The sequence below is a fragment of the Aythya ferina genome (assembly GCF_964211825.1).
Source record: "Aythya ferina genome assembly, chromosome: 15".
NCBI lineage: Eukaryota > Metazoa > Chordata > Aves > Anseriformes > Anatidae > Aythya > Aythya ferina.
This window is the reverse complement of record NC_140314.1, coordinates 17,512,072-17,531,115: the sequence shown is the minus strand read 5'-3', so window position 1 is coordinate 17,531,115 and position 19,044 is coordinate 17,512,072. Positions and strand designations below refer to the sequence as shown.

The 19,044-nt window shown below is 38.1% G+C and overlaps 1 protein-coding gene across 7 annotated transcripts in view; it reads right to left on the bottom strand.

Annotated features, from left to right (window-relative positions):
• The window catches only part of PARN (poly(A)-specific ribonuclease), a 71,820-nt gene that overhangs the window by 26,264 nt on the left and 26,512 nt on the right, over positions 1 to 19,044 (bottom strand). For 5 of the 7 annotated variants that reach the window (XM_084536379.1, XM_084536385.1, XM_084536381.1 and 2 more), the window contains 2 exons: positions 16,181 to 16,267; positions 8,816 to 8,890 (listed from right to left, as the gene is read on the bottom strand). In XM_084536379.1, coding sequence (XP_084392505.1) covers positions 8,816 to 8,890; positions 16,181 to 16,267 — 162 coding nt within the window. Of the gene's footprint in view, positions 1 to 8,296; positions 8,470 to 8,589; positions 8,656 to 8,815; positions 8,891 to 16,180; positions 16,268 to 19,044 lie in introns of those variants that run through there. The other 2 variants (XM_084536383.1, XM_084536382.1) reach the window with 2 other exon arrangements.

The window sequence follows — 19,044 nt, the reverse complement described above, 5'->3', positions numbered from 1 at the left end:
GTGATTTTAGATCTCCAGCTCTAATGTAAGACAAGGACTAGAATATATCATTCAACAATTTCACTTCTTGTTACAGACAAAACTCCTGAACCACACAAGTACAAAATTCACCATATCTCGTTGCCAGCACTTACTAGCACAGAAATGCTAGTAGAACTAGTAAAACGTTCAGATCTGTTAATATACATAAAGCATACAATGTACAGAACACTTCCTTTCCCATAAGATAGGTCTTTGAGTAACAGTAGATGTTGGGAACGGATTGCTCAGATCTGAGATTTTTTCTGGAAGGCATACCACAGTGTGGGGCTAGCTAGCTAGGCAGCTGAATTCATCTAACAGCCTGTTACCAGACGGGGGGGAATCTCCTTCCTTGCTCCTTAGCCCCTGCAAGCCGCATGGTCTCATGCCCTTCTTTATGGTGTTTCTCTGGTTTATAGACCTGCTGATGAGCTAGGTGACCCCAACTGAACCAGCAGCAATTTTATTTATTTCTTTTTTCTGGGCACAGAATCAGCAAAAGGAAAGCAGTCACTGTTAGAGTAGGACAAGAGTCATGCCCTTTATACATGAAGGATTACAACTGGCACAAACCATTAACTACATTTTAATGCCAGCAAATTAAGTATTTCAGTTAAGGCAAAGCAGTCACAGGAAGCAAACTCCTGCAAATCTGGTGACATTTCTGATGCTTGTTAATAACTTCAGACCAAGGAAGTAGTGAACAGAGCTTGGAGACATCCTCGAGGCAGTGCTGTTCAGTGACAGAGGCAGGTTCACAGAAATTCAGGCAGTTCTCAATCCAAGCCTATTAATGCTCCAGGTCACTGTTAAGACACAGGTAACAAGCCCACCCACCATACTGGGCGATACACTGGAGAATGGCTGCACTGCATTGCCAGAAGTAGCATGTTCCCTAATGCATGAAACAAATGCACTGATACCATCAATAAAAGAAAACCTGTAACTTTTCCATTTTGATACCTCTTGTTGCCTATGAGGAGTGCAAAACCTACAGACTCACTGCTCAGGCACAATTTCTGTCTTAGACATCCCAGTGAAACCATTTCACTCAGGCCCTTACGTTGCCTGCATACACATGGAACAAAGATCCCTGCAATCTTCTGTAAAACAACATGCAGCTTCAAGGCAACATGGTTTAAGAAATCCAACTTGCATGAATATAATTCTTCAAAGAATCTAGGTGATGCAGTAGATGCTACTTACCACTTCCTCAAATTCAGTGAGAAGATATTGAAATGCACACAATCTCAATACACTCGTATACAACTTTAAATTGCATTGGTAAGTATTCATGCTAAGTAGAAGATTGTACAGTAACCCTTGTAATACCCTGGTGAAGTATGAAGTCTGGCCCTCTCTGAGAACTCACAGGTTCAGAAAGATTAACGATTTAAACAAAAATCATTGAAAGGCTATCACAGTTTCAGCTGCTGCACCTGCTTTAGTCTTTTGCTCCCCTGCTGTCTAAATACATTGCTCCACTCAGTGCCTAGAGGAAGAAGATATCTTGCATGCAGTAATTCTGTATGAGCTCATGTATCAGGGCATTAACACATGGAAGAACTTAACATTATTTCAATGCTTGCCATTTAGGATGAGCAGTTACTTTTCACATGTACTTAAAATTTCTGGTTAACTGTATTTATTACATTTTAAAACAGCGAGAAAAAGGTTCTCAGGAACCTTTTCAAAATTAAAATTGCTTTTAAATTGAAGCTGTGGTCTTAAAAGTATTGTAGGACTTGCTTGTAGCCAGAACATAGACATTATTAAACTGCACCTAAGTGTACCATTTCCAGAATATTTGTATGAGATGCAGGTTCCTCTAAGTGAAGATGCATTGAAATAGTATTTATTTCATAATAACCTTTCCAGAAGAAAAAGCCAATTTTATAAATATATGAAGCTGAACAGCATCCAAAAGCAAGCTTATCTATCAAGCTGGAAGTCATAAGAGCCAGAAGTTGTGCACCAAGAGTTCATTCTGAAGTTTTTTATATTTATACAGGCTCATACTGCTTTATCTTTTGTCACTCACTTAAAAAGCATGTGCTCAATGTTTGACAGAAATATTGAGAACTTATGAAGTGCAATTTGGCAACAGCGAGCCCTGTCTCCCATATGTTCACCAAAAGGAGTATCAACCAACAACTCTTTAACAAGCTCTCAGTAATTACCTACTCTGAACAGCAAACCTCAACAGAAAATAAAGAATATTTTTCTTTCACAATGTAAGTAACTTAGTTTACAGCAAAGCATAGTGCAAAAAGTGACAACGCATGTAATCTACACCACCACTTCCACAGACTGGTTACTCCCTTTGGCATGTCAATGTGGCAAGTTCAACAAGAACTGACACTAAGAGCACAGCCCACCAGAACTCAAAATGCGCAGGCACAGCTTGCACATACAGACACCAGGGATGGAGCATCGTGGTACCTATGAGCGGTTAACCAGCATTTGTCTCAATGCAGCTCCCACTTTACACCGAAGCTTTCGGACTTTGCAGGGTAATATTGTCTTAAACAAGGCTTTGCTGCTTCTGCTAGCTACCGGAATGCTGCCAACACACGAGTCACATGAATAACCAAATTAAGTGACAATTCTTGGACATTATTATAAAAAGCAAAATGAGAAGGTTAAGGAATTTGCTTTTTGTTTCCTGAGGTTTTATGTGTTTTAAGCATGCTTTATTCGGATTGAAACTTAAGAGCAGCTCCAAAACTGCATATAAAAATCCTGCCCTTTCCCCTATTTGTTTCAGAGGGAAAGAAAGAGAAAGAGGGAACAAGTCTCTTTATACCATGCAAAGATTCAGATACTTTGGGCTAACACTTCAACAACTAGGAACTGGAATCTGCTCTTCCTTGCCACAGACACGCTACGGATCGCCGTGTCAAACAGTTTAATCATTAGTTTAATTTAGCAAAACAGGTTTATTCTTTCCAAGAAGAAAAGTCAATGGACCGATGTTTTATCAAGGGTTTTTTTACTGGCTCTTTATGGTTACCATTCATTATTTATGTAACTCAGGAATGCTGTTTTGAAGACCACTGGGATGAATAGATACATTTTATTACTTACATATTTAAAATTGATTTTCATGCATATTAACATGAGATCTCCAGCATATTCCTAGTGTGCAAGATGAACAAGTTTTTAGTCCATAAAAAAAATAAAGCCAGGAGAGACAGAAGCACCAGAAACAGCACACAAAAGCCTATACAAAGCATCATGGTTTAGGAGATCTGTCACTTGTTTGATGCAAAGGATAAGCATGAGAATCAAAATTAATTATAATTTATTATCTGAAACGTAAAACACAAACTGAAGAAAAAAATCCCCTCCTCATCAGGTAGAAATTAATCTCAAATGAAAAGCAAAAAATTTCAAAGACGTTATATTTTTTTTAACCTCAGAAACACTTACAAAAAGCCAGCTAATAAATAATTTAGGCAGATGCTTTTAGGAAACCCATTCACAGCTAAATGGTTCCAACAATGGGATATTGAGCTAACAGAAGCTGTTTTATACCAAAGCAATTGTTTCAGCTTGAGAGTTCAAGCAAAGAGGTCACTTTATTATTCATTTATACTGAATATTTATTCAATTCTTTTGATTAGTTTTTGAACAGCTGCATAAATCTTGCAACACCTTACTGCTATACTGCTAGACAAACAGGTCAACATGACTCAGTAAATCAGAAACTGGTTAAAATTTCCAAAGCACAGCACACATCGGTTATGTAAAACTAGCACTTGCACAGTAAATACAGGCTAGCACACAGTTTGGGGAACTGAATATAGCTCTTAAGAACTGAGAAATCCTGGCACTAATTGTGTCCAAATGGAAGCAGTAACTTGACCAATCACACCTGTGGAACCATCTGAGATCTTTTTGCATTCATTTATTCCACTCATCAAATTTCAGGAGTGTCTTACATGTATTTCATTGAAACAAAAGTCTGACTGCACCCATGCACTCACCTAGGGTTTTTTTTGTTTGTTGCTTTTGTGTGTTTTAATGATGTTTTTAAAATACATGTATTTATCTCAGATTGACCATAGAGACCAACACAGCTGCCTTAGGACAATTTTCCTACAGGGCAGGGCTCAACCTGAGGGCCTTCAGAATTCTCATTTTTGGGAGGAAGAGTCCCCACACAGGGACAAGCAATATTGCATCAAGACTCTGCCCCTTCCCACCTACCAGCAACATTCTCCCCTGCCATCCTGTCTCAGTCTAGTATGGAACCAACCACCACCTTTTCTTTTCTGTTCTTCCTTCCCGTGACTCAGATGGAAAGTGAGAACAGTTGTGGAAGAGACGGCTTCTTGTAGGGGCAGGATGTTTGATTTAAGAGAGGGACTTGGGCTCCCATCTCTGGAATGGAGGAGATGGGTAGCTTACAAGCAAGCAACAGATTGGCCCCAAACCCTGAAACAGTCCTCCCCTGTCTTTTATTGTCCTTTCTTAGTCTTTGCCCATTCACATCACCACACCTTCCATTTCCTTCACCATCTGCATGCCAGCTGTCCGCTCCCAAAGAACCTGCTTTGGCATTATCACACCCAGCTGGGCATGTTGATTGGCACAGCCTACAGCAGCAGCACAGATACACTGTAACTGGGACACGAGACCATCACAACTTCAGTGCCACCTTTATATACCAAACTCATTGTATGAGTAATGACAGATGTCAACATTTTTTTTTTTATTTTTATTTTTTTAACACCTACAAGGATGAAAAAAGAAAAAGGCAGAAGAGGAAAGTTTGTAACGTACAAACCAACTGTATCAACTGGCTATCCTGAGCACACCCATGCAGGGGTGCCTGCGAATCAGCCTTCAAATGATCTGCTGTTCAATTTTATAACTGCACATTATTTCAGTCCAATATTCAGTATTTGAATTACTGCTGCAACTGAAAAATAAGGATACTTTCCAAATCTGAACGACATTTAAAAAAAATTGGTAGGCATCCAATCAGTTAACACTCCATCCAGATTATTATAGAACAAATCAGATTTTCATAATTTTTCCCACATATTCTCCTCATTAAAAGGATTCAAAACAAATCTGAATTTTATTTTTTTTTACAGTGTTTAAACTCATATCTGAGGCCAAATCTAACCACCCTATAAATATGGGGAAACTTCCACACATCCATCATGTTCTCATTTCATTTATTTTCCATAAATGTTTTTGTTGCACGTGTTACATGTATTAATACCAACTCAAAGCCAGAAGCAACTCTTAAGAGGTAAGCATAAACATATGTCTGCAGCAACATCTTGCTTTGTATCACATTGTTTGACAGCTCTGATGTTGTTTGTTTGTTTGTTTTGTTTTATAGTCCAGAAGATGCAGACATATTTATATAAACAGGTTCAAAACAGGCCACATCATTAGTTTTTCCTAGGTTCTTTACCTAAACACAGCCCACTAAATCACGAGGACAAGTAGTGACTTTTATTGCCAAAGCCGTTCATTAAAGAATTTTAAATCAGGAAATAGAATAACAGAATTGATTTTATGATTTATTTATTACAGCAAAAAACAAGAGACAAGCAATTTTACAGTAAAAATCGCACAGCTTTTTGGTAATTGAAGTTGCTGTAGTTTATCAGCTTGGCTGGCTGAATACTTTCAGTATATAAGATTTTACTAACCTGACTTCATAAAAATCTATGAAAACTATAATCACCTGAGCTTTCAAATAAATAACTTGTTTCCTAGCACACAGGCCACAGAACAAGCCTCCCAGTTTGTCAATGCATTAAAAAGAAAGACACAGGTGCCAGAAAGATTCAGTTTATATATTGTGGAAAGAACTGAATGTCTGCAGAATATCTATTTGCTGTAACAAAATGAACTTGAAAACAAAAAGAAATTGTGATGGTGGTGAATGTGTCTGAATGCTTGGCACACAATGGGCTATTAACTCAGTTGATAGTAGTGGGGAAGTTACTGTAGCACTATGTGTGTATACACGTACATGCACAAGTATATATATAAAACTAATAGCCTTGGAAGTCGTGTCCAGAGAAACAAGCAAGCAGTTTGAAAAGGCGGTGGAAAATGTACAGAGAGAAAGTTGCTTTTGTGATTTACAGATATCCTGTACATGAAGGTATCAACTTAAAACCAGAAAAAAAAAAATGTTGTAATTCACCACAAAGACAAATCCTTTTGGAAATGCAAAAAGGTGACACAATTCCAACCCTTCATTCAATTCTTTCTCAGCATATACCTCGCACATCGAGACCAAACTGAGTAAGATTAATCAGCCTGAAATAAAAAGTTGCAGACATTTCAGATAAGTTCCTACTTCACAAACATCATTTGCAAATACACAGCCCAGAGTACACTTCTACTGAACATAATTTAGATTAAGTCTAAACTTCTAACGTGCTCACTACTGCATGGCGTGCTGGTAGCACCGTTGACTATAATGCGGAGATGATGACATGCAAGGAGTGTCAGCAAGTTACACAGCTAGCTAAAAGAGGACCACTTTTGTTTTGACATAATTCTTTATTTGTAACTTCTCACTAGGAGTTATATGGCCCATTTGCCTAAATATAGGCTGGGTCAACAATGCTCTTTCTGCTATTGGGAGGCTGATGTACTCATAACTCTCTGCAGAGATAAGTATGTATGAGGAAGTATGATAAATACTCGGAGAATGTTAAAGAATTAGATAATAACGCAGTATTTATGCATCCTAAACCTGAAAGCTTCTTTATTTTAGCTTTGTAAGACAGATAATGGTGATCTCAGTGGGTTTTTCTACTGCTTTTTCTTTTTAGAACTTAAGTGTGGGAATTCACACAGAATAATTCTAAAGTGGGATAAGATTTCAGTCACTTAATCAAAAGTGTTATCTACACTGCTATTCTTACTGGCTCCACAGCATTTGACATGAGCATTTGAATAAATAAGGATGACACTCGTAGAACTATCATGTACAATGGTCTATTTCCAGTCATTGTTCTCAGCAGTAAGTTTATGGGTAGTTCCTCAATCCAGAAACCACTAAGGGCTCATGGATCCAAATACAGTCAACTAAATAAGAAATATCTGAAAAACAAACTGCTTTTCTTCATAACTGGAAGCAATACTTCCAGTAAATTCAGAGACATTTGTCACTTTTCATTTTTTTACCATGTGCATCTGAGCAGAGAAGTAATGTCAGACAGCCTTATGAAAGTTTGTAACTCACTACAATCTACAGGATCCTCATAACCCATGTAAACAGCCATATTAGCTTGCACCTCTTAAAAGCTTAAAACAAAAACAACCATAAACATGCTCAAATAAATCCAGTAATTCCAATCTTTTCAAGAGTCTGTTACCCCTCCTCAACCACAACAGTAGTCCATTCTTTGCCCTATATGCAAACATTACTACTATGCAATACTTGCCCCAGTCTCATTTCATTCTATACAAACCACTGCTACTAAAACCATTCTGTTTGCTACTAATTAGAATCAAGCAACTTGCTTTTTGCTCTGACCAAATAATTGTCCTCCTAAATCCTCCAGTTCTTGGCATTTTATTTAACCTCATGCTCATTGTTCCATTCAGCTCCGATTTTACTTACATTTATGCTCTCATTAGCCATTAAATGATACTTAACCCAATTACTACTATCTCCTCTCACTCCTCAGGTGCAAGAATCACCATCTGAATAGCTTTCCTAGCACCAGATACACCCTAGATTATCTTCTCATGCTTCTTTTGACTGGCATGTTAAAGCCAACTCTTTCCTATAGACAGTGTAAACAGAACAGACATGGATATGGAAACAGAATGAACACAGTAACTATAACAATTTATCCTTTACTGTGCAAAGCAAGTGGATAATCTGAACATGAGGTATGATGTTCACTGATCTATACAATGTGAAATGGGATTATCTAATTCCCAAAGCATTTACAAATATATTTGGCTAATTCTTGATGCTTGCTCAAGGGTGTTACCTTGCACAATACTTAAGTAACATGTTACTATCTATAGTAATTATATGAATTAGGAACTCAGGTTTACAAGTTGTTTATACAGTCACGCAGTTTTTTCTTTAAAACTAACTCCTCTCCTAAAATCCAAAATATATAAATCTACTGAATAATGAAACAAGAAGCAATATGAAAAAATACAAAAACAACTTCCAAGAAAGTTAAACGTGCATTTCCTATAGGTCTTATCTCCATTGATTTGTCTCAAAGCTAAGCTCAGCTCAAAAGTTCGAATGAAGATTAAAAAAAAATCTGGAGACTTTGCATGTTTATTAATACACAAATTGTAGACACATTAGCATCCAGACTGAGTTATGAGATTTAAGTTTTTTAACTTGTGCTCTACAACACACAAAAAGGCTTTCTACTGCAGCTTTCACTTGCAAATGGAAAGAAATCAAACATGCATCAGTCCCACACATATCTGGAGGCAAAAACAGATCATAAAAGTCCTGATAGTTTTGCTTTGTGCAGAGTGACAGTAAATAACTTTAAAAGAAAACAACACTGCATCAAGTGAAAAAAGTAGCCATACTCTACTTACAGGTTCGGCTCCTAGGAGGGTCATGGAAAACTGTCAACTAAATCCAGTTTGGGCTTGTTGTCTTTGCTGCAACACATGCAGGTAGTATGAGTTTTGTTCCTCCTAAAGGATCTGGACTAGCTCAGTGGCTTTGCCATTCGAATCGCAGACACTGTTAGCCTGGAGGATTTTACAAGAGATAGCTGAAGTCCTGGCTTAGTACTGAAGTAATTTCAGAAACACTTACCTATTTGTACTTGTTCTGGCTGGCTTAATGATACAAATGCTGATGTATCATCTATCCACGACACCTGAATGTTACCTATAAAAAGCAAAAGAAATGGTTATAACCACAAAAAAAGAAGGTCTCAAAATTGGTCACGTATTTTATATGCTGGGCCATGGAAGACAAAATAGTCAACTAAGCATATTTTCAGCAGAGAATATCTTTTTTTGTCAACAGGAGTCCGTGGTAAAGGTGTATAATTACAAGCCTGGAACTGTTCAGAAAGCAGTGGCCATTAGGGCTGCATGTTCATTCTGTTTACTATTAAACCCTCTTAGTAAGGGCCAAAAGGAAAAACGTAAGAGATGCGTAACACCTTTCTGATCCTATAGGATTTCTGCTTCTTCATAGCTTCAGCTTCACCCCTCAGTCTTTTAGCAATTCAAGTAATCTTAGTGTTTTGGGTTTTTTTATTCCTCCTTCCACGTGTCCTGTATAATACTGAAACAAAAATTTGAAGCAATTTTGCTAGGAAATTTCAGCTCTGTACTGAGAAAAAGAACAGCTTTTTGGGTTTAAAAACCTCTCCATCCTTCAGAACTGCAACATTTCCTGAAGACACAGCATGGAATGGCTAAGTTATCACTCAGTTTCTTTCCTCATACAGACATGCAAGATAAGGGATTCCAGTAGAAGAATGGGGCATGGGGGTAGAAGATGGTTCACACAAGCGGAGAACTCTAGGTATTATAACACTCTAAATCATCAAAATCTGGTTTGTGCCATACTACACACAATTTCCTGGATGTGCAATGAAAACTTAATTTGAGTAAATACGAGGACAAATGCAACTGCGCACCTCATTTGGAAGCTGTTACCATGGAACAGTGACTGGAAAAACATTCCTCCACTCATCAAGCAGCAATTCCATTTCCGATTCCATTTTAATGTCACATTAGCACAAAAAGAGCTTACAAACAAGCAAAAGCATAAGCAAGGATTCTCATCCGAGACACAAGGACTTACTGTAGTCTGAAATCCCTTTACATCTCCTGTCCTTATCTAAGTGCTTTATTGTTTGTATACTTGTCGCGGTTCCGCTCGAGTGGGCAGCCGAGCTCCACCACAGCCGCTCTCTCACTCCCCCTCCTCAAAGAGGAACAGGGAGAAAATATGTGAAAAGGGGCTCAAGGGTTGAGATAAGGACGAGAAAATCACTCAGTAATTATTGTAACGGGCAAAACAGACTCGGCATAAGGAGATAGTAAGATTTATTGCCTATTACTAACAAGCTAGAGAAGTGAGAAAACAAAGGAAAAAGCAAACCAAAAGCACCTTCCCCCCCATCCACCCTCTTCCACCTCCTCCCCCTGAGCGGCGCAGGGGAACGGGGGAATGGGGGTTATGGTCAGTCTACAGCACTTCTTCTCTGCCGCTCCTTCTCGGTCACTCTCGTCCCCTGTGCTGTGGGGTCCCACCCACGGGATGCAGTCCTTGGTGAACTGATCCGGCGTGGGCTTCCCACAGGCAGCAGCTCTTTCAGAACTGCTCCAGATATGGGTCCGTACCACAGGGTCCGTCCCTCAGGAGAAAACTGCTCCAACCTGGCTCCCCTACAGGCAGCAGCTCCTGCCGGGTCACCTGCTCCTGCGTGGGCTCCTCTCCACGGGCTACAGGTCTGGCCCGGAATCTGCTCCGGCAGGGGTCTTCCACAGGCGGCAGCCTCCGTCGGTGCAGGGCCACCTGCTCCACCGTGGTCTCCTCCACGGGCTGCAGCATGGAACCCTGCTCCACCGTGGTACTCCATGGGCTGCAGGGGGACATCCTGCTTCACCATGGTCCTCACCACAGGCTGCAGGGGACTTCTGCTCCAGCGCCTGGAGCACCTCTCCCCCTCCCTCTACACTGACCTTGGCACCTGCAAGGCTGTTTCTCACTCCCTTGACTCTCCCGGCTGCTGTCTGGCGCAGCGTTTTTTCCCTGTCTTAAATATGCTCTCACAGAGGCGCAAACAACATCGCTTATTGGCTCAGATCTGGAAAACAATGGGGCCCTTCCCAAACATGAGGCAGCTTCTAGATCTTTCTCACAGAAACCACCCCTATGGCTCCCTGCTACCAAAACCTTGCCACGTAAACCCACTACAATACTTCAGATACTGAAAATTGCTAGCACTTTTTTTCAGGGAGACTAAGGAAATCAAGTTTATATAATGTTACATCACTGTTCAACCTTCAGACATTACAAGGTTAAAAAAATGATGCAAACTGACTTAAAACGCTTTTTATTTTCAGATGTCTAATCTATTAAAATTCAATTTAATTACAGGTTACAAGGTTAGAGAAGTCTCTTCTGAAATCCAGCCAGATAATAAGCAGATTTTCTAATTATAAAAAATAAAAGCCTAGTTAGATTTAGTTTGCATGCTATACATCTGAATAGCCGGCTATTTAGAACTTTAAGTTGTGATCATTTTGATCATTGCCAAAACCATACTCAAATCAGTATGGTTTCTGACATTTTCCTATATTAAAGAGCTAAGGCTGCTAGTAAGAGCAGCTTTCACTGAGAAGGCAAATGTTAGAATTTCTTTAAACACTTCATAAGGCAAATTTCTAATAATTCAGTCTTGAAAAACACAGGTCTTCACTGCCTATGGGTAAGGATCTTTACTCTATGGAGAACAAGATCTAGGCAACTTAACATTTCACAACATGGGAACTGCCGAAGCTGATTTAAAATTGCAGCTCAAAATTAGTGTATGTTTGATAGCTTTCTTTAAATATTAGAAAATACTGCAAAAATTACCGTTGCACTAAGGACATTGGCAACTTACTGCTCCAAATTTCTTTAAATATTGAGTCCTCCTTTTTTGCAAATTTTTCAAATTACAATTTTTTCTAATTACAATTTAAGATTATTTTTTTTTTGAGACAGCTGACATATTCTTCCATAATTCTGCAAGACCTAAGCGCTGTCCAGATTCTGTCCCTCTCCTATATGGAAATTAATGAATTCCATTATCTATCTTGAGCAGACAACAAAAAAGACCAGAAAGAAAAATTATCCTGCATAACTTACAAATGTATCTATCCTTAGAATAAAACAGCACAGAGGATCAGCGATGGACCAAAAATCTCTTGAATGAATTTAGCTGATACCAAATGGACATCAGTGCCCATGTTTCCATTAAGTACCAATTAAAAATAAGTAAATAAAAATCAAATCTAATGATGGCACATGATTTCAGGATCAGACATTTATTCATTGCTACTGTAAGGCTGCTGCACTCTAAATGGCTTTGGTATTTTAGATAATTAAGGGTTTCAATACCTGCCAACGTATCTTTATACTTACTATCTTTACACTTACATTTATTCAGTTTAAATATATAATTGTAAGAGCATGTCAAACATTAAAGAGCGAACACTGAGCTGCAGTCTAAAGAGAACTGCAACAAATGGTCTTTCACAATTCTCCATGCTTAACAAACACTCTGTTCAGATATGTTGCCTTTTTATTTTTATTTTTTTTTGTTAAGAAATAGGAATTTAAGAAACAAGATTGATAAATGAGGCCATCCAGAAGTATTGCTAGGTACTCAGTAAATATTGTGTATTTCAAAAGTATGGTGAAAGGACAAAACAGATCTGAAAAGCAAATGCATCTGTACTTGAAGTGCAATATTAAACAATCAACATAGCTGCATGCCAGCTTACTGCAAGGCTAATCCAAATAAGCAACATTCAGCAATGTAATAGAATACTTCTAGAATACTAAAATATTTCTCTCTAGAGAACTAAAACAGAAGATTTCTTCTTCTGCACTTTCATAATAGGTCAAATGCCTTCAATACTTTGAAACGACCACTGCTAGCTAAATGACCCTTGTCTATTTGTTACTACACTACTACAGGCAAAAGTCCCTTGCTAAAAAAAAGTTAATGTCAAATAAAGTATTAGAACTTAAAATAAAGAGATCTTCACCTAGCTAGATTAAAACCTGATTTGTTGCTTCTGAGATGAAGGTGGAAAGTAATGTGTGTGTTTGGGTTTTATTATTATTTTAAACAAATAAATTTTAAACCTTTCTATATAAATACATACAAATAAGCAAACAACATTAAAATCTATAGAATAAAATTATACTGTTAAATCATGTCATTCAGACAGGGTTTTCTTCATTTTTTTTGTACCACAATGATAAAAGGTACGGAAAGTCTTCTGTATAAGAGACTAAGTAAACTAGGATTCAGACTTAAGAGAAATTCTTAGAGAGATGCTCGTACATATTTATGGGGAAGATACAAGAACATAAACCATATGAAGGACATACAGGGGGAATTCACTATTTCGTTACTAAACAACTAAGACACATTTAATAAAATATGTGAAGTTTTAAAACGAAAGGCAGTTGTCACAGAACAGTTAATATCATGTATAACTATAATACATTTCTAATCAGCTGCTACTTACAACTAAAGCCTCAGCACAGATATTAAAGATTATATGGATCTTCTTTAACAAAAAATAAAAAATTAAAAGAAATTAACACTCACTATTTCAGACAAAAGAAACTGCTGAATCTTTTATTCTGTGAAGAAGGCTTGAAGCCTATGTTAAATGCAAACATTAACTGAGAAGGGCTAACAGAGCTTCTACCTTTCTGGCTGGAAGACAGTACAAAGAAAGCAAGAACAGCTGAAGGAAATGTTGGCATGAGGAGGGGGAAGAAAGGCCAGAAATCCATAGAGGAATATAAGATTAAAATAAAAATAATACAAATAATAATAATAAAAAACACTATACAAAGCTCAAATGTCTATATGAATGCGTGCTGTAGGAGAATACTTTGCATATACTGTGTGCTAGAAATTTTTGTTATACTATATTCATTACCTTTGAAGGGGATATTTTTCAAGTTTTTTTTTTTTTATATATATTTTATTCTTAAGCGGAGTTAAACAGGGAGATAAAAGTACAGGGGGAAACAAGAACAAGTATCATAGTGTATGGAACAAATCCAATTTTGAGATTCTATGATTCATTTTAAAAAGGTCATTTAAAACTCACATATGTAGTAGCTTGGACTACCAGCACAAGGTTTAAACACACAAAAGGACTGGTTACATTTAAAAGCAATTTATGCATTACAATCACTTTGATTCCATGAACTACACTATACCAGTGTTCCCCTCTCTCTCAGAGAGAGATTACTCTCATACTCGCACAAAGTGTAATACAGGGGTTTGACTCCTGAAAGTACTTGTACAGTGAAATTACATTCACTCATGAGACTGTAAAAACATCTTGCATGAACAGGTATCCACTTGGTATGCATACAGTACTGAAAGACTTCAAAATCATGAGCAACCCTTCTAGAGTAGGGAATGTAAAATAGTACCAAGTTTGACACTGCAGTCCCTTCAGCTGTCTCACTGCTTTCATCGGAGAGTTAAAGGAAGATTACAACTCTGCTTCAATTTGTACTAGACTAAAACAAGTTCAAAATGATTTTTCTATAACATCAGATTAAGGTTGCTATTTAATTTAACAATTGATTTATAATTCAGGTAAAAGTTTAATTTAAAACCACGTTCATTCAAATGGCATTGTAAATTGGGATAATTGATGTCTGTTGTAATTGGGGTAATTGATATCTGTTGCTGCCATGATTTTTGGCTTCTGGCAAGTCAACCTCACATCACCCCATACTCTGTGTCTCTGTCCAGCTACAGCTGAAAAAGCATGGGTGCTCTTAGAATTTTGGAAGATATCACCTGCAGTTTGCATGGCAATAAGACCTAAAATAAAATGTGAATTAAGCACTTTCCAAATACCATGAATTTGTAAATCCAGATCTGAAATCCATAAAAACTAGAGAAATAACACACAGCTCTGGAATCCGTAAAAACTAGAGAAATAACAATTTCAAAATTGTTCAATATTTCAGATGTGTAAGCCTGACACCTGGTGGTAGTGATACATACTCGCGTTTCATAACAGCACTGAAAAGAAGGAATTGTTAAAGTAAGTTACATAGCTGAGCCTTCAAAAGCCTATAGAAATAATACCAAACTGTACAGGTTCTTAATCCTGTAAGTCCACCTCTTGAAGAATCTCAGCACCTTTCTATATTCTAGACTTACCAAATGGGAATATTAAGTTCTATTCTGCATCATAATGGCATCATACTGCAGAGCAGATCAAGTCAGAAAGAAACAAGTCAATTTTTATACGTTCAGAGACCCTGCATAGAATACTGAATCATAATTATAGGTGAAGAAGAGACAAATGCTATTACTATGTAAATCAGAGTGGCAATCTACAGCAAGCCCAAGAGTAACAACAGATTATTCTGAAGGACTTCTATCCCTCTACTTGTAATTAAATATCCTTATGGTTAGCATAGTAATTTTGTCAGTGGAGGTTAGTTTCAGGCTTGCCCTGTATCTTTTTGCCAAACTGCAAACTGTGACTTAAGTCATTAAACATGGAAGATCAAACATTTTGAAACACCTACAGTATATACTGATCAAGTACTAGCCACAGCAATCTCTTCATTTGCTTTTCTCCAAAAGGGGAAAGGTCCGTTTCATAATACAGACAGAACCAGTTAGTCACTTTTCTACTTGCAAGACCAGAAGATGTCTTTTGAAGTATTACCTTACTTATCTGTAAGCAACTAGAAACTAGTCTACAATAAAAATCTTGGAAACAACAACCAACATAAGGCTACAGACCTATGAAAGATCACTCCTGTTCTGTTTTAACAGCACAAGGCACAACCAATGCTTTCTGTTGCAAGAATTACATATCAAGAGATCAATGCTAGTTACAAAGGACCTCCATGTCCTTAAATTATATACACTATTACTTAGTAGAGGAGTAATAGGACTAGCCAGTTATTGATAGCTTTTGTTGTTATTGTTGTTTCCTCCAACTTGAATGGTGTTCACAGTATCGAAATCAAATTTTAAAGCTTGCTTGACTAAACACACGTAAGTTGCTGTTTTGCTTTAAGTACCCGATGGGATGAACCTTATTCCTCAGATCTTGATCTATCTTTCCCATTCCCTTCAGCCACCTATATAGTAAAACCTTAACTCCTCCCAGGAGACGCTATGAAAAAAAGGGTCAAAGGTCCACAGTAGGGAACAAGCACCAGGTAACAAAGATTTCTAAAGAGCAGGTCAGCAAGGCAGACATTTTCAACACATCACTACAAAACAAGTCCACAGGACACCATTCAAAATCACTAAAGATCAATTATCGTTGCCTATACTAGGAATAAATCTGCATCCACAAATTAAAAATAAACCCAGAGGTACTTGCTAACAAAAGAGGAAAAGAAAAGATGTAAGTAAGTATAGATCATATTACTCACCAAAGGCACTAAAAAGCTGGTAAAGGTCACTCGTCTTCCACTCTTTGGGAAAAGTAACATGAAGAACATGATCTCGTTTAGGCTGTACTGCAAAACAAGAAGTTACTTATTAGAATAAGAATTACCACTGGTATCTTTAGAAAACCCTAAAAGAAAAGTTACCTAATATGGTCCCATAGCTTTAATTTTTTTATTATTATTTATTTTTTAAAGAAAACATGACAAGACTTATAAAACTACATCAGGCACTAGTGAAAACATGTTTGCAATTATGCATGAAGTAGATATACAGATAAGCTAGTACAAGGAATTGAGGCAGCATTTTGTGGGCAGTTTCTGCTGCATGTAATTCACATCTTTTGTGGCAAGTTCTAGGACAAAAAAAAAAAAAAACCATCCTCCTCGTGCTCTAACTCTAGTTTAAGCAAATCGTTAGCAATAATTCAATGATACCATTTTTCTGTCAATAAAAAAAACTTACTGTGAAACAATGTTCAATGTAGTTTTTTACATAACAGTAGGCACAAGCTAGAATATACACACTAACAGACTTCTTTAAATTAAAACTACACCAGGAGAGGCCAACCTCTAACAAAGAGGCACCAAATAAACCTCTGGTGTACATGATTTACTGCACCAATTTCTTAAAGGCAATTCAAGACATAACTACACACAACTATTCCCCAGGGTTTGGTACTGGGGCCAGTCCTCTTTGATCAATGATCTGGATGAGGGGATCAAGTGCAGCCTCAGTAAGTTTACAGACGACACCAAGTTAGGTGTGTGTGTCGATCTGCTTGAGGGTAGGAAGGCTCTGCAGGAGGATCTGGATAGGCTGGACTGAGGGGCTGAGGTCAACTGTATGAAGTTCAACAAGGCCAAGTGCCGGGTCCTGCACCTGGGGCGCAACAACCCCAAGCAGAGCTACAGGCTGGGAGATGAGTGGTTGGAAAGCTGCCTGGCAGAGAAGGACCTGGGAGTACTGGTGGATAGTTGGCTGAATATGAGCCAGCAGTGTGCTCAGGTGGCCAAGAAGGCCAACACCATCCTGGCTTGTATAAGAAGCAGTGTGGCCAGCAGGGCTAGGGAGGTGATCGTCCCCCTGTACTCAGCTCTGGTGAGGCCGCACCTCGAGTACTGTGTTCAGTTTTGGGCCCCTCGCTACAAGAAGGACATGGAGGTGCTTGAGCGAGTCCAGAGAAGGGCAACAAAGCTGGTGAGGGGTCTGGAGAACAAGTCTTATGAGGAGCAGCTGAGGGAGCTGGGATTGTTCAGCCTAGAGAAGAGGAGGCTCAGGAGCCACCTTATCGCTCTCTATAAGTACCTTAAAGGAGGCTGTAGCGAGGTGGGGATTGGTCTGTTCTCCCACGTGCCTGGGGACAGGATGAGGGGGAATGGGCTAAAGTTGTGCCAGGGGAGGTTTAGATTGGATATTAGGAAGAACTTTCCTGTGAGGTTTGTTAGGCACTGGAATGGGCTGCCCAGGGAAGTGGTGGATTCACCATCCCTGGAGGTCTTTAGAAGACGTTTAGATGTTGAACTTAGTGATATGGTTTATTGGAGGACTTGTTAGTGTTAGGTCACGGGTTGGACTCGATGATCTTGAAATCTCTTCCAATCTTGACAATTCTGTGATTCTGTGACAGAATTATATAAGATTTTTACTTAACCACAATGAAAAACACTCAGGAAAAGAGTCTCTCCTCTTTGGTATACAGATATGCGAGTGACTCACCACAGTGAATTTCACTCCTGAATCGTTTTTTGATATGACCTTCTCTAGTTTCTGATGTCATTTGTTCTCAGCATTAAAATAGGATAGTTTTTCACAGTGGACCTTACTCATAGTGCATACGTCCAAAAATCACTCCACCAACCACTTATTATTGCTATATTCAGGTTTCACGTGTACTTAACCCAATTATGCAAGGGCAAACCTGCTCGGTTTTATTGCCACATTTGGTTAAGATGCAACTTTGCACTGTTACTGAACAAAAGACTTGTGGACTGCTCACATCACAAATAACTAAGCATTAGTAATTACTGAAGTTTAATTTTGGCTGGTGGTTATAAACAAAGTTTGCTTAGCCTGGTATGTGCATTATAGCAAAACAGATGTATGTTTCTCTATTCCACCAACCAAGGTTTTCACTTTTGCATGAAATTGAGAACCATAGCTTTCAATAGTTAGTGTTTCCTGAATAAATGGCACAGATTTTAATAGGCTTTAGTTTTAAGCCTTCCCACTCACTTCTAAAATGCCCATATAATTTTTAATTCCCAAATAATTTTTGAACCCCTTGTGTAAAGTCAGTAGGACACAGCAGCTACTTGGAGGCCTGTAAAACAAAAGTTCCTAAAACAAACAAGGCATGGCAACAATACCAATTTCTAAGTGCATCTATTTTCTATGGAAATAATTGCAGAATAACTCAAGACAATGTTAAAATACTAAAAGAAATCTTCACAGAAGTTCCACTATGAACACACCAACAGGAAAAATTACAGTCCTAACTCAGCATCTCATGACTAAAATACTGAATGCTTAATGAAGTCAGTGGAAAATAGGTTTCAAAACTTTTGTGTTGAGTAGACTACCGATGTGGAGCAAAACCAAGTAAAGAGACCGATTTTTGAGCTGCCAAAATATGGAAGACCAGAACATGACCCTGTGGTATGTTGCAACATATCTACTTGGTTGGTTAGTGAAATCCATGCAGCTTAGAAAAACATGAAGTGGTCACCTGTCTGATCATGGCAATTGAAATATAATTTAGAAGCAACTCACAAGTTGTGTAAGTGCTTTAACCCATTTCACTGAAAATGAGCCAGGCTAGTACGAGTTTGCTAGCAATTCCATGTCA